Genomic DNA, 16,683 nt, shown 5'->3' on the forward strand with positions numbered 1-16,683 from the left:
TAAGGTCTTAAAATAAAATTTTTTAAAGAAATTCCCGAAAATACTGCTCTTCATAAAATTGAGGAAGGACAATTTGGTTTATTGTAAATCCCTCAAAATACTATAGACGCTAGTGAAATGATGTTCTTCCTGCAATGTCAATTATCGCAAGTTCCTCAGTTTGTGCAACGTGTTCATGCTGTACTTTTCGATGCAATCGGTAAATATAATTTGATTGTCATTGCCACGCTTCTCTAGCATCTTAGCTAAAATGTCATCATTTTTGTACGCTAAGTGTGTGAAGCTTGAGCATCGTCATAAGATCATGATGAAAATTAAAGTCCCTAACACAATCGGGTAAAAGCAACTTGCACTTGGCAATCTTCTTAGGACAATCGCTGAGATAGGTTTTATAATCTAATGACCATTCACTCAAGTCCAGTTGACGCAACTGCGTCCATTTCGACAGAGCGTCGCAATAGAAAGTATGATCGGATGTCAAACTATGCAGCCCAGGAAATAGTTCTGACTCTGGCAACACTGTATTTAACTTAAATTTATTATTATTATTTTTTATTAATATATGACAAAATTTATACTTATATATAATAAGGCATCATGCACTTATTTATTATCCGAACAAAAAATCAAATTACCCAACATATTGGGGAAAAAAATATCATTTAGTGATGTTAGGATGATTGCAAAGGCTGAAAATGAATTTCTACGAATCTTTTGCAGATGATGTCATACTCATTGAAAGCCTCAAAAGTTACCTTCAATTGTGGATGCTTAAAGTGCTGAAGGATCTGCAAGGATAAATCAATTGATATGTATTTATAGAGAATATGAGTCCATCTTAATCAACATTTTTCACTCACCAACTTTTTGTAGTATGTGTCGTAGAAATTCAATGTTAAAGTTTGAGAACGATTCTCTAGTGTCTCTTCCATGATACGGCGTCCAACTTCAAAGAAATCTTTTCCCATACCCATGTTGAAGACGTTTAAAATCTTAAGCGTTGGACAACTGGCAACAGTTTGCCACAATTCTGCCTCCCCGGACCAGATTCCAAAGTCAATCAAGTCAATTTGCTCCAGCTGTTTCCAAATCTTAATCAAGTCGCGTAGGTTTTCGATAGAGAAAAAAGCTTTCTGGAAGTCCATTATGTTAAAGTGGCGCACGTTGAGCATTTTACGCAGCGAAGTCATGTGTCTATTTGGGTAATCATTACTAAAGATAATCCTATGTACGTCCAGGGACGTTTTTCAAAAAAGCTTGACTAATTTGACATCAAAAGCACTCACTATGCAAAGTTTGTGCAGCTTGGGCATCGCCATGAGGTCATCATAATTGTTGGACCCAATCGTACAGTCATCCAGTGTCAACTCTTCAAGCAATTGACATTTGGCAATATCTTTGGCCCAATCGTAGTCATAATAGTGCCACGACTCGCTCAAGTCCAGCTTACGCATCTGCGTCCATTTCTGCAGCACAACGCAACGGAAATTACCATAAGGCTTTAAACTATGCAGTCCAGGAAAGATCTTTACCAGTGTTCGAATTGCTTCATCGGCAGCCTGATCACCGGTTTCCAATGTGTACTCAAGTGTTTTCATGCGGGGAAATGTGTAATTTTCCCAGCGTTTGAGAAAGTCCAATTTTACTCTGAGCAGTTTTAATTCCTGCATTGTTGCACTGCAGTTGGATAGAAACACGTCCAACAATTCAGGCATCTCTTCAAACTTCTTATAGTTGTTCCAATCAAGTACAAAGCTAAGCTGAAGTTTCCAGGCATAGGCTATATTCTTATTCAAGCGATTTGAAGTGCCCTTGGTGGCTTCATATAGTGCGATTCGGTCGAATAGGTTTAAGTATTTGATTATTGCCAACTGACAATCGTCATTAAGTGCGTCCAACATCCTGGCGTTTTTAGTTTCACATTTTATTATTAAAATTCTGGTTTTAAGTGCAGCATTCTATGAAATTGTGATTCAGAAATCCCGAAAATCCCTATATCTATCGATATCGATAAACTTAGACTGAAACATGCAGAATATCGATAGTCCGAACTCTACAATGTTTCAGTATATTCTAGTATATAAATATAATACCGAGGCTCATGCTGCGATGCGGGAAACCACCAAAAAACCACAAAAAGGTTAGACAAATAGTTACTTGCAACTGACAACACTTTGCCACAATATAATTATATTGTATGTATGATTAAATTTATACTTTTGATATATGTATTTATCTCGATCTCACAATTGCAGGCATAGACCAGACTTAAGTTTATTCGATTCAAGACTCCTTCGTTGAGGTTTAAGTACTTAATTATCGTCAACCTGTCTTTAAAGTTAATTGCGTCCAAATTCATTGCGTATTTAATTTTATAAACTTAATGCTTAAATTGCTTATGTGCTTATACGTCAAGTTTTTTTTTGTATTACTCACTTTTTTCGATTTGTCCAGCGTTGTTAATTGGGCAAAGCGTTTAATTAATATTTTTATAGGAATGGTAATTTACATAACACATACATAGTACGCTGGGGAATACGAATTACTGTTACTTTTTTTCAAAAAACTCAAATTATTTTATAGACATATGTATGTATAGTATGCCTGTTCTTGACATGCCATTAAATAAATTATATGTTATGGTCACACTGTGACTTATTCGAAATATTTCTGTGGTGGCATAAAAATAGCAATTTTCCTCTCATTCTACGTATGTATGCGGACTAGATTTAGTTATATTAAATAATATCATAATAAAATCATAATTATCAATTTCAAATTATAGTGTTTTGAATCATTTATTGTAATTGTAATTTTAAATTTCATTAGTGAAAAGTATCACATTACGGAATTTAGGATAGGTTCAACGGTTTCAAATGCACTCGCAGGATATTCCAGGATATTCTCCGGTTCTAAAGGCATAAAAGAAAACCTCAGGTTTGGATGCTTGAAATGACGCTGTATGTATCTGTAAGGATAATGAAATGAATACTTAAGAGCAGAAGACTTTCTGCACAGCACTCACCAGTTTTTCGGTTTCATCTGTGTTGTGGGAATACAATGCTAAGGACTGAGAACGAAATCATAGTGCAACTGCGTGCCTGATATATTCAGGATCTTTAGCGATGGGCAGCTGGCAACAGTTTGTCACAACTCTGCTTCATTCAACATCACCCGATGGTCGATGATATCCAGTCGGTGCAAGGCCTTAAATCTGTAATCAGTTGGCGTAGTTTTTCGCCTGTATAACAATCGTCTTCCAACAATGCCAATTGGTACAAGTAGATAAGTTTGCACAATGTGGTCATGCTGTATTTCCCGATGCAATCGTGAAAGGTAATCTTATGTATGTCGCTGCCACGCTTCTTTAGCAGCACGCCCAAGATGTCCACGCGATCATACACATAATAAGTAAGTGTATGCAGCTTGGGCAACGCCATGAGCGTATCATAAATGTAAGACCAATGTCACACGCCAGTGTCACCTCTTCCAACAGTCGACACTTTATAATAATCTTGGCACACTTAAGTCCATTAAGATTCATACACCATTTGGTCAACGCGTTTGCGCAATTGCAAATATTTCTGCAGCCGATCATAACGAGACCCATCATGAGTCTTCATACAGCGGAGTCCAGGAAAGAGCTTTAATCGCAGCTGTTTAATGTATATTCGGGTGTTTTCATGTTCGGAAATGTGAAGTTCTGCCAGCGTTAGAGGAACAGCTCTGTAACCCATTCTAGTTTCAATTCCTGCATTGTTGCACTAGTGCTGGGCAGAAATATGTCCAACATTTCTGGCTTTTCTTCAAACTTCAGAAAGTTCTCTGGATTCAGTTCAAGGCAAAGCTCATGCTCCCAGGCAAAGAAAACATTTGAGTTCAAGCGATTTGAATGGCCTTTGCCTTCATATAGCGACAGTTGATTTAAGATTTAAGTACTTAATTATCGTCATCAAGCAATCATCATTTACTGCGTCCAAATTCATTGCGTATTTAATTAATCAACAAATTTGTTAACATCTAAATGGAACGTCTGATAAAACAAATATTACTATTTATCGATAACGATAACTTGTAACGTGCCAAAATATGAATCATACAGATTGTCAGCCCTGCTTCAATATTAATAGTGTGTGAATGTGAAATGTGAAATACCAATATTTTAAATCTATTAAATCTCTTTTGCCAATATATTGTCTTAGGTTTAGTGACTAAAAAGCTTAGACATTATGAATTACTTTACTAGGACTGCAAAGGCCTTAAATGCATTTGTATCATATTGCAACTGAACAAATCCGATTTTAACTGGGAAAAATAGTGCTTGAGTTTTGGGTGGTTGAAGTGATGACGAATCTGCGAGAATATAACAATTTTATATTGACCGAAACATATGTTTGCTTTAAGTGACAGGCGCACTCACGCTGCGTCGTTGTTGTCGACGTCGTTGTCTCCTACTGCTGATAAACGAAATGCTTCACATTGGACTCAGCTGGACGGAAGAGCTAAAGAGTGGATGCGATAGGGAGGGGAAGAATGCTTGACGGTCAATGTCCCTTTTCATCAGAGTTGTTAACTCTTGGTGGGGAAAGCCAAAAACAAATAGCCAAATATATCTAGTTTCTTATAAAATAGTAAATTAAAAAAGCCGTTAGTTTTTGATAACAAATTATTACATTTGTACATTAATTATTTTGAGGTTTCATTAAGCGAATTGCTTATAATTTGACCAATTTGAAGCTCCTCTAAATTTAAGAACTTTTCCTTTGCACCAATCTGTGTAAGATATTTTTGGGATCTCCAACCAAACATCGGAAATTTTTTGTTTATGCATTTGAGTCTTTTTTCACAAACGATCACCGTACAAATAATATCAATAAATTTTAATGTAGAGATGGTTTCACATTCTGTAGTCCAAGAAATATTTTTGTCATAATTGTTTGGGCTTCCTCGGCGTCTGCATTAGAAACATTTGCCCAATCCACTTTTATCGAGTACTCCAGTGTTTTTCGTGCTGGGAAAAGTGTAATTTTTAAAAGTCTGAGGAACTCCAGTTCCTTACTGATTTCTAGATTCAGGTACCTAATTATTGCCAACCACCAATCGCCGTTGAAGGTTGCCATCATAGTTATATATTTAATTTATAAATTTAACTGAGAAAATTTAACTATGAAATTTAGGTTATCCCCCGTTTCTAATGCCACTCAGTTACGTTCGACCTAATCTCGTTTTGGCGTTTTCACCACCATGGGCAGTTATTGTAATATGGCCGCCAGCAGTCCAAATGTAAGTTGACGAACAATTAAAAAAAATTAAAAATTATTATTAAAATGGAAAATTTTTTAAAATTTCAATACTGCAATTAAATCCCGCACTCTGTGTAGATATCTTGGCAAATCATAATTAGAATAACAATGCTTTACAGTTTATTCTTCAAATCATTAATAAATTCAACAAATGGATTCAATGATTAATAGTAAGTATAACATTGCAGAATTGACAGACTCCACGCTAAGTGTGAAGCCTGAGCATCGTCATAAGATCATGATAAAAATTAAAGTCCCTAACACAATCGGGTAAAAGCAACTTGCATTTGGCAATCTTCTTAGGAGATAGGTTTTATAATCTGATGACCATTCACTCAAGTCCAGTTGACGCAACTGCGTCCATTTCGACAGAGCGTCGCAATAGAAAGTATGATCGGATTTCAAACTATGCAGCCCAGGAAATAGCTCTGACATTATTGCTATTTCTTCGCCGGCACGATCACTATCAGTATCGCAGTCATCCACTATGAACTCCAGTGTCTTCATGTTGCTTTACAACACCATACAATCGATTTGTCACTAAAAGTGTTGGCAAGCATCGACAGAACAGCTTCAGAAAAAAAAAAAATTTATGGATCTACAAAGAGGATTTAAGTTAAACAAGTAAGAAAGTTAAAGTCGAGTGTGCTCGACTGTGATATACCCGCTACCCATTTTTAATAAGGGCAAAATATTGCTGTATTATTTTCAAAATATACCGAAAATACTAAAAATATACCAAAGGGTATGTTTGGTATATCGATACAGCACACCATTCAAAATACCATAGCATAGACGGCAAAATGTACCAGATTGTCGGCCAAAGCAATTGCTTGATAACTTCCACAATTTTTATCTGATCGCAACCAAATTTTCAGGAATCATAATACTATAGTAATTATAGTATGTACCAAAATTCTATAGACTCTAGCTTTAAAAATTTCTTCTTGTTTATTCGATTTTTTCATTTTGTCGGGGGCGGAAGTGGGCGTGGCAAAAATTTTAAACAAACTTGATCTGCGTGCAAACATAACAAATGCTGTCGAAAATAATTATAGCTCTATCTGTCTTATAGTCTTGTGAGATCTAGGTGTTCATACGGACAGACGGACAGACATCACAGACGAACAGACGGACATGGCTATATCGTCTCGGCTGTTGAAGCGCTTGATCAAGAATATATATACTTTATAGGGTCGGATATGCCTCGTTCTGCCTGTTAATGATACATTTCTGCCGGCACAAAGTTATAATACCCTTTTCGACCCTATGAGCGGGTAATAGAAAGCCAGAAATTACCGCTCAAACATTTGACGGGAAAAAGCGACTCTGGCAACACTGTATTTAACTTAAATTTATTATTATTATTTTTTATTAATATATGACAAAATTTATACTTTATATATAATAAGGCATCATGCACTTATTTATTATCCGAACAAAAAATCAAATTACCCAACATATTGGGGAAAAAAATATCATTTAGTGATGTTAGGATGATTGCAAAGGCTGAAAATGAATTTCTATGAATCTTTTGCAGATGATGTCATACTCATTGAAAGCCTCAAAGTTACCTTCAATTGTGGATGCTTAAAGTGCTGAAGGATCTGCAAGGATAAATCAATTGATATGTATTTATAGAGAATATGAGTCCATCTTAATCAACATTTTTCACTCACCAACTTTTTGTTGTATGTGTCGTAGAAATTCAATGTTAAAGTTTGAGAACGATTATTTAGTGTCTCTTCCATGTTACGACGTCCAACTTCAAAGAAATCTTTTCCCATACCCATGTTGAAGACGTTTAAAATCTTAAGCGTTGGACAACTGGCAACTGTTTGCCACAATTCTGCCTCCCCGGACCAGATTCCAAAGTCAATCAAGTCAATTTGCTCCAGCTGTTTTCCAAATCTTAATCAAGTCGCGTAGGTTTTCGATAGAGAAAAAAGCTTTCTGGAAGTCCATTATGTTAAAGTGGCGCACGTTGAGCATTTTACGCAGCGAAGTCATGTGTCTATTTGGGTAATCATTACTAAAGATAATCCTATGTACGTCCAGGGGACGTTTTTCAAAAGCTTGACTAATTTGACATCAAAAAGCACTCACTATGCAAAGTTTGTGCAGCTTGGGCATCGCCATGAGGTCATCATAATTGTTGGACCAATCGTACAGTCATCAGTGTCAACTCTTCAAGCAATTGACATTTGGCAATATCTTTGGCCCAATCGTAGTCATAATAGTGCCACGACTCGCTCAAGTCCAGCTTACGCATCTGCGTCCATTTCTGCAGCACAACGCAACGGAATTACCATAAGGCTTTAAACTATGCAGTCCAGGAAAGATCTTTACCAGTGTTCGAATTGCTTCATCGGCAGCCTGATCACCGGATTCCAATGTGTACTCAAGTGTTTTCATGCGGGGAAATGTGTAATTTTCCCAGCGTTTGAGAAAGTCCAATTTTACTCTGAGCAGTTTTAATTCCTGCATTGTTGCACTGCAGTTAGATAGGAACACGTCCAACAATTCAGGCATCTCTTCAAACTTCTTATAGTTGTTCCAATCAAGTACAAAGCTAAGCTGAAGTTTCCAGGCATAGGCTATATTCTTATTCAAGCGATTTGAAGTGCCCTTGGTGGCTTCATATAGTGCGATTCGGTCGAATAGGTTTAAGTATTTGATTATTGCCAACTGACAATCGTCATTAAGTGCGTCCAACATCCTGGCGTTTTTAGTTTCACATTTTATTATTAAAATTCTGGTTTTAAGTGCAGCATTTCTATGAAATTGTGATTCAGAAATCCCGAAAATCCCTATATCTATCGATATCGATAAACTTAGACTGAAACATGCAGAATATCGATAGTCCGAACTCTACAATGTTTCAGTATATTCTAGTATATAAATATAATACCGAGGCTCATGCTGCGATGCGGGAAACCACCAAAAAACCACAAAAAGGTTAGACAAATAGTTACTTGCAACTGACAACACTTTGCCACAATATAATTATATTGTATGTATGATTAAATTTATACTTTTGATATATGTATTTATCTCGATCTCACAATTGCAGGCATAGACCAGACTTAAGTTTATTCGATTCAAGACTCCTTCGTTGAGGTTTAAGTACTTAATTATCGTCAACCTGTCTTTAAAGTTATTGCGTCCAAATTCATTGCGTATTTAATTTATAAACTTAATGCTTAAATTGCTTATGTGCTTATACGTCAAGTTTTTTTTTGTATTACTCACTTTTTTCGATTTGTCCAGCGTTGTTAATTGGGCAAAGCGTTTAATTAATATTTTTATAGGAATGGTAATTTACATAACACATACATAGTACGCTGGGGAATACGAATTACTGTTACTTTTTTTCAAAAAACTCAAATTATTTTATAGACATATGTATGTATAGTATGCCTGTTCTTGACATGCCATTAAATAAATTATATGTTATGGTCACACTGTGACTTATTCGAAATATTTCTGTGGTGGCATAAAAATAGCAATTTTCCTCTCATTCTACGTATGTATGCGGACTAGATTTAGTTATATTAAATAATATCATAATAAAATCATAATTATCAATTTCAAATTATAGTGTTTTGAATCATTTATTGTAATTGTAATTTTAAATTTCATTAGTGAAAAGTATCACATTACGGAATTTAGGATAGGTTCAACGGTTTCAAATGCACTCGCAGGATATTCCAGATATTCTCCGGTTCTAAAGGCATAAAAGTAATCCTCAGCACCACCAGTTTGGATGCTTGAAAGGACGCTGTAGCTTGGGCAACGCCATGAGCGTATCATAAATGTCAGACCAATGTCACACGCCCTTAGTGTCACCTCTCGTCCAACAGTCGACACTTTATAATAATCTTGGCACACTTAAGTCCATTAAGATTCATACACATTTTGGTCAACGCATGAGCGTTGTGGACGCAATTGCAAATATTTCTGCAGCCCGATCATAACGAGACCCATCATGAGTCTTCATACAGCGGAGTCCAGGAAAGAGCTTTAATCGCAGCTGTTTAATGTATATTCGGGTGTTTTCATGTTCGGAAATGTGAAGTTCTGCCAGCGTTAGAGAACAGCTCTGTAACCCATTCTAGTTTCAATTCCTGCATTGTTGCACTAGTGCTGGCAGAAATATGTCCAAACATTTCTGGCTTTTCTTCAAACTTCAGAAATTCTCTGGATTCAGTTGAAAGCAAAGCTCATGCTCCCAGGCAAAGAAAACATTTTGATTTAATATTAAGTACTTAATTATCGTCATCAAGCAATCATCGTTTAGTGCGGTCTAAATTCATTGCGTATTTAATTAATCAACAAATTCGTTTAACATCTAAATAACGTCTATAAAACAAATATTACTATTTATCGATAACGATAACTTGTAACGAGCCATAATATGAAATCATACAGATTGGCAGCCTGGTTCAAATATTGATAGTGTGTGAATGTGAAATACCAATATTTTATATCTATTAAATGACTCTTGCCTTAGCTTTAGTGACTAAAAAGCTTAGACATTATAAATTACTTTTACTACTGCAAAGGCCTTAAATGAATTTGTATCATATTGCAACTGAATAAATCCGATTTTAACTGGGAAAAAGAGTGCTTTAGTTTGGATGGTTGAAGTGATGACGGAATCTGCAAGAATATAACAATGACATATTGATGAATACAGTTTCTCCTATTTCCACTTCGCTCACCAGCTCTTCATTGCATCCGTGTTGTCCCAATGCCAGCGTTTAAGGGCAGAGAGCGATTGTCCAGTGCGTCCTCCATGTATATATAGCCATATTCAAAAATTCATCAGCACGCTCGATAAAGTCAGAATCTCTTAGTGAATGGACAAGTTAGAACAATTTGCCACAGCAATAACTCACTAATCTTCATATTATGTCGATGAAATCCAGTTGCTCTAAGTACTTCAAATTCGCAATCAGCTTTAGCAGATTTTCATCATTGATCCCACAATATTCAACCAAAGTCAATGGCCCAAGTTAGTCGGTTTTTCTAGTGTGCACATGTTATATTGGCTGATGCTTTCTTTAAACATAATCCTCCGAATGTCCTTGCTACGGTTCTTTAGTAGCTCCACCAAGATATCATTGGCGTTTATTTGTATTATAGTTTGCCAGCTGACGCAACTTCATTGCTAATATATCATCATAAATAAATGTCAGCTCTTCCAGTCGCTTGATACTTGGCGATCTCTTTGGCAAAAGATCTTTGTCATTATATCAATTGATTCTTCATAGTCACCATAATGCAAATTGGCCGCATTTGAATGAATACTCCAAAATCTCATGCTGGGAAATGTGAAATTTTGCCAACGCTTAAGAAAAATCATTGTGACAAACTTCAGATGTAACTTTTGCACTTTTGGACTAATGCTGGCTGAAGAATATATCACATCTCCGGCGGCTCTTTAAGTTGTTGATTGAAAGTTGACTTCAGTTAGTTTGCAGGAAATTTGATGTCGCCAGACATAGACCATACTTGATGGGCAAGCAATATGAAACGCTTGGGATGGCGTCATATAGCGCAAATTTGGTCGTAAGATCCAATACTTGATTATCGCCAACCAAACAATCATTGTTTGAGTACGTCCAAATTCATTCCGTAAATTAATTTACTTTATTTTGTTGTATACAATTGTTATGTCTGATCACACAAAGTTATTATCAGTTATCGATATAAATTAGGCTTCACCTATACAGTGCGATCATATAAATGATAGTGTTTAGCAGCCCTGGTTCCATTGTTGATAATGCAACCAGTGTGGCCATTTCGGTATTCTCTGGTTATGAAATAGTTCATTTTAAAAATCTTATGTTTAGTTTAATACTGATTTTATTGACATTTTCTTATCAGTTTGATTTGTTTGTTTTAGTTATTAATTTCAAATGATTGTAACAAATGTCACAAGTACTTATTAAATCACTGAAATTTATTTTATTTAATAAGATTCTATAGTTTAATGTTGTATATAGTATGAGTATAATTAAACAAACCAAAAAATAAATTTTCCAATTCATTTTGTTACATTTTGGAGGTATGCTTCATATGTTTGTTCTCTTAATATGTATAGTATGTATACTTAAATTTATTATTATATATTTATTATTAATATATGACAAAATTTATACTCTATATATATATAAGGCTCATACATTTATTTATTATCGAAATCAAATTAACCAACATATTGGGCAAAAAAATATCATATAGCGACATAGGATGATTGCAAAGGCTGAAAATGAATTTCTACAAAATCTTCTACTTACTCTTCGTCGTCATACAGTTTGAGAGGCTCAAAAGATACTTTCAATTGTGGATGCTTAAAGTTCTAAGGATCTGCAAGGATAAATCAATTGATATCTATTTATAGAGTCCATCTCGATACACATTTTTCACTCACCAACTCCTCGTAGTGTGCGTCGTAGAAATTCAATGTTAAAGTTGAGAACGTTTGCTTAGTGTCTCTTTCCATGATACGCCGTCCAACTTCAAAGAAATCCTCTCTCATATCGCGTGTTTAAGATGTATTGATCTTAAGCGTTGGACAACTGGCAACAGTTTGCCCACAATTCTGCCCTCCCTGGACCAGATATGAATGCTACTTCAGTCAATTTGCTCCAGCTGTTTTCCAAATTCTTAATCAAGTCGCGAAGGTTTCCGATAGAGAAATGATTCTCGTAGTACATTATGTGTAAGTGGCGCACGTTGCGCATTTTACGCAGCGTAGTCATGTATCCATTTGGGTAATCATCACTAAAATAATTCTATGTACGTCCACGGCACGTTTTCAAAAAACTTGGATAATTCGACATTAGAAGCACTCAGTAAGCGAAGTTTTATGCAGCTTGGGGCAATGCCATGAGTCATCATAATTGCTGGACTCACTCGACACAGCTATCCAGCTGTCAACTCTTCAAGCAATTGACATTTGCCAATATCTTTGACCCAATCGTATTCACATTCATAGTAACGGTGTAACTCAAGTCCAGCTTACGCCATCTGCGTCCATTTCTGCAGCACAACGCAATCAAAATCACCATCAGGCTTTAAACTATGAGTCCAGGAAAGAGCTTGCATTATTTGATTGCTTCATCACCCGATCGTCACGATAGGAATCCAATGTGTACTCAAGTGTTTTCATGCTTGGAAATGTGTAATAATTTTCCCAGCGTTGAGAAAGTCCAATTTACTCTTCACAGTATTAATTCCTGCATGTTGCACTGCATTTGGATAGAAACACGTCCAACAATTTAGGCATCGCTTCAAACTTCTGATAGTCACTCCAATCAATATAAGCTGAGCGAAGTTTCCAGGCATAGCGTACATTCTTGTTTAAGGATTTGAAGTGCCTTGGTGGCTTCATATAGTGCGATTCGTACGAATAGGTTTAAAATACTTGATTATTGCCAACTGACATCGTCATTAAGTGCGTCCAACATCCTGGCGTTGTTTGTTTCAGATTAATTATTAAAAATTCTGCGTTCTTATTGCAGCTCCAATGAAAATTATGAGTCAGAAATCCCGAAATCCCGATATCTATCAATATCGATAAGCCTTAGACTGAAAAATGCAGAATATCATAGTCCAAACTTCTACATGTTTTAGTTATATTCTAGTATATAAATATAAATACGAGTTCATGCTTCGATGCGGGGAAACCACCAAAAATCGCAATAAGGTTAGACAAATAGTTGCAACGGCAGCACTTTGCCACAATATAATTATATTTGTATGATTAAATTTCAATACTTTAATTAGGCATAATGGTTGTATATGCGAACCAGATTATTAAATGGAAAAATATCATATAGTACGTTAGGATAATTAGCAAGGATGAAAATATCGACATCGTCTACTGTTTAAAAGGCTCAAAGTCACTTTAAATTGGTGGATGCCTAAAGTGCTGAAGATCGCGAAGAATAAACTCAATTGATATCTACTTTAGATATATTTTTTTATCTCGAACTACTTTTACTACCAACTTATTTAGGTTTGCATATCGCATTCAATGTTAAAGAGGTTTTTCCAGGTATACAAAGAATTAGATTATTGCTTATTGCTTGATAACGTCAAGTTTTATTTAGTAGCCCTGGTTAAAGTATTACTCATTTTTTTCGATTTGTTAATTGGCATAGCGATTTAATTAATATTTGTATGTTACTGTTACTTTTTTTTTAAATAAAATAACTTTATCTTAGTTTACAATAGTTCAGAGATGCGTTGGTATGCTATCGGTCACGACTGTGTAGTTAGTTTCGAAAATATTTTTGTGTGGCATAAAATATCAATTTTTCTCTCATTCTGCATAAGTTTAGTTAAGTATATAAATAATATTCATAATAAATCATAATTATCAATTTCACAAATTATTAGTGTTTTGAATCATTTATTGTAATTGTAATTTTTGCAAATTCCATTAGTGAAAAGTGTACATCATAGGAATTTAGCGATAAGGATCAACGGTTTCAAATGCACTCGCAGCATATTCAGCCGACGTTTCTCCGGTTCTAAAGGCATAAAGAAAACCTCAGGTTTGGATGCTTGAAAGGACGCTGTATGTATCTGTAAGGATAATGAAATGAAATACTTAAGAGCAGAAGAACTTTCTGCACAGCACTCACCAGTTTTTCGGTTTCATCTGTGTTGTGGGAATACAATGCTAAGACTGAGAACGAAATCATGAGTGCAACTGTACGTGCCGATATATATTAGGATCTAAGCGATGGTAGCTGGCAACAGTTTGCCACAGCTCTGCCTCATTCAACATCACCCGATGCTGTCGATTGATATGTAATCGGTGCAAGGGCCTTAAATCTGTAATCAGTTGGCGTGTTTTTCGCTGTTATAACATCGTCTCTCAACAATTGCCAATTGTACAGTAGATAAGTTTGCACAATGTGGTGGTCATGCTGTATTCCCGATGCAATCGTGAAAGGTAATCTTATGTATGTCGCTGCACGCTCTTTTAACGCACGCCAAGATGTAACGCGATCTTAACATATAAAGTAAGTGTATGCGGCTTGCGGCAAGCAGAGCGTATCATAGTTAGATATGGATGTGGTCAGTTCCCTCTTTCAACAGCTGCATTTATAATATTGCGGGGCATCATGTCATTAAGATTCTCAAACACTCGCTTCAACGCGTTTGGCAACTGCAATATTTCTGCAAGACGATCATAACGAGACCATCATGAGTCTTCCACAGCGGAATCCAGGAAGAGCTTTAATTCGCAAGCTCTTTAAGTGATGCCGGTGTTTTCATGTTCGGAAATGTGAAGTTCTGCCAGCGTTTTGAGGAACAAGCTCATAACCCTTCTAGTTTCAATTCACTGCATTGTCACTAGTTGCTGGGCAGAAATATGTCACATTTCTGCTTTCTTTCAAACTTCAGAAGTTCTCTTGGATTCAGTGAAAGCAAAGATCATGGCTCCCAGCAAAAGAAAAATTTGATTAATATTAAAGTACTTAAATTTATCGTATCAAAGCAATCATCCGTTCTAGTGCGTCTAAATATTTGGTATTTAATTATCAAACAAATTGGTTACATCTTAATTGAACGTCTGAGTAATATTATTATTATAAATCATACTATTATCGATAGACGATCAACTTGTAACGTCGCCATATTAAGATCTACAATTGCAGCCTGTTCAATATTGATAAGTGTGTGAATTTAGAAATGTGAATACCAATATTTTATATCAATTAAATGACCTTGCCTTAGCTTTAGTGGACTAAAGCTTAGAACATTTAAATTACTTTTATGATGCAAAGGCCTTAAATTTTAATTTGTATCATATTGCAACTGAATAAAATCCGATTTTAACTTGGGAAAGAAGAGTGCCTTTAGTGTTGGATGTTGACAGTATGACGCAGATCTGCAAGCAATATAACAAATGACATATTGATGAATACAGTTTCTCCTAATTCCACTTCGCTCACAGCTCTTCATTTGCATCCGTGTTGTCCCAATGCAGCGTTAAGCGGCAGAGAGCGATTTTTGTGCCAGTTGATATATATATAATGCCATATCTCCAATATATAGCACGCTCGATAAAGTCAGATCTTCTAGTAGATGACAAGTTAGAACGAATTTCCCACAGCTAATAAATTCACTAATGTTCTTCATTATAAGTCGCATGAAATCCAGCTTGTCTAAGTACTTTCAAATCGCAATCCGCTTTAGCCAGATTTATCATCATTGATCCACAAATATTCAAGCCAAAGTCAATTGGCCCAAGTTGGTCGGTTTTTCTAGTGTGCACATGTTACATGACTGGCTTCCTTAAACGTAATTCTGAATTTGTCTTCGCTTAACGGTCCTTAGTAGCTCACTAAGATTATCATGATTTCATATTGTATTAACGACTTACTGCCCTGCTAGCGTGCTTCGATTTGCTAATACTGAATCATCAGTAAATAAATTGCAGCACTCTCCAGATGCGCTGATACTGCCCCACCCTGGCGATAGCCTCTCTTTAGGTGTGTCAAGAACATCTTTTGTCATTATATCAATTGATTCTTCATATCACCATAAGGCAAGTTGCCCGCATAGTGGAGTACTCCAAAAATTCCTCATGCTGCGGTGAAATGGTTCGAACATCCTCCCCTTTGCCCAACGCCTGTACAGAAATCCATTGTGACAAATCTTCAGAATGTAACTTTTTGCAGCTTTTGGGACTAATGCTGGCTAAGAATATATCCAACATCTCGGCGGCTCTTTAAGTTGTTGAAAGTTGACTTCAGTTAGTTTGCAGAAATTTTGATGTCGCCAGACATAGACATACTTTGGTGCAAGCATATGAACGCCTTTTATGGCGTAATTATATAGCACAAATTGTCCGTAAATCCAATACTTGAGTTATCGCCAACAACAATCATTGTGAGTTACGTCCAAATTCATTTTCCGTTAATTAATTTTCTTTATTTTCGTTGTTTGTTATGCTTTGATCACACAATTTTATTACTCAGTTATCGAATAAATAGGCTTTACCTATACAGTGCCATCATATAAATGATAGTGTTTAGCAGGCCCTGTCCATTGTTGATAATCCAACAGTGTGGCCATTTCGGTATTATTGGGTTATAAATAGCTTCATTTTAAAATCTATGTTTAGTTAAATACTGATTTTATTGACACTTCTATCAGTTGATTCTGTTTATGTTTAGTTTTATATTTCAGATTGTAACAAGTCACAAGTATTATATTAAATCACTGAAATTATTTAATTTATTGAGACTATAGTGTAATGTATGTATATTTGTATGAAATATTAAAACAGAACCAAAAATAAAATTTCCAATTTATTTTTATATTGGAGGTATTTCATATGTTTGTTCTC

The 16,683-nt window shown here is 35.6% G+C and overlaps 2 protein-coding genes across 15 annotated transcripts in view; both read right to left on the reverse strand.

Moving 5' to 3' along the window:
• Window positions 1–598: 598 nt before the first annotated feature.
• LOC117565770 (uncharacterized) overlaps window positions 599–16,683 on the reverse strand; it is a 73,115-nt gene continuing 57,030 nt past the window's right edge. For 2 of the 12 annotated variants that reach the window (XM_052003135.1, XM_052003143.1), the window contains one exon: window positions 599–703. In XM_052003135.1, coding sequence (XP_051859095.1) covers window positions 659–703 — 45 coding nt within the window. In that variant the 3' untranslated portion in view covers window positions 599–658. Of the gene's footprint in view, window positions 704–6,731; window positions 6,827–6,877; window positions 6,911–16,683 lie in introns of those variants that run through there. The other 10 variants (XM_052003136.1, XM_052003133.1, XM_052003142.1 and 7 more) reach the window with 8 other exon arrangements.
• LOC117565769 (uncharacterized) lies at window positions 623–8,636 on the reverse strand. Of its 3 annotated transcripts, XM_052003148.1 has the most exons (4): window positions 8,556–8,636; window positions 1,533–2,073; window positions 861–1,466; window positions 675–788 (listed from the first exon to the last, which is right to left on the reverse strand). In XM_052003148.1, exons 2-3 carry the CDS (start codon window positions 1,899–1,901, stop codon window positions 1,248–1,250), a joined length of 588 nt encoding a protein of 195 aa, XP_051859108.1. In that variant the 5' UTR covers window positions 1,902–2,073; window positions 8,556–8,636; the 3' UTR covers window positions 675–788; window positions 861–1,247. The 3 variants fall into 3 exon arrangements, with proteins under 3 accessions (XP_034100931.2, XP_051859107.1, XP_051859108.1); XM_034245040.2 differs by having other exon boundaries at window positions 623–788; window positions 861–2,073; window positions 8,556–8,632; XM_052003147.1 differs by lacking the exon at window positions 8,556–8,636 and adding an exon at window positions 2,437–2,508 and having other exon boundaries at window positions 623–788; window positions 861–2,073.

Source organism: Drosophila albomicans, chromosome 2L (assembly GCF_009650485.2).
Source record: "Drosophila albomicans strain 15112-1751.03 chromosome 2L, ASM965048v2, whole genome shotgun sequence".
Classification (NCBI taxonomy): domain Eukaryota; kingdom Metazoa; phylum Arthropoda; class Insecta; order Diptera; family Drosophilidae; genus Drosophila; species Drosophila albomicans.

Excerpts from the sequence above, each read along its gene's own strand:
- LOC117565769 (XM_034245040.2), bottom strand. The coding sequence starts at position 1,901 with ATGTTGGACGCACTTAATGACGATTGTCAGTTGGCAATAATCAAATAC.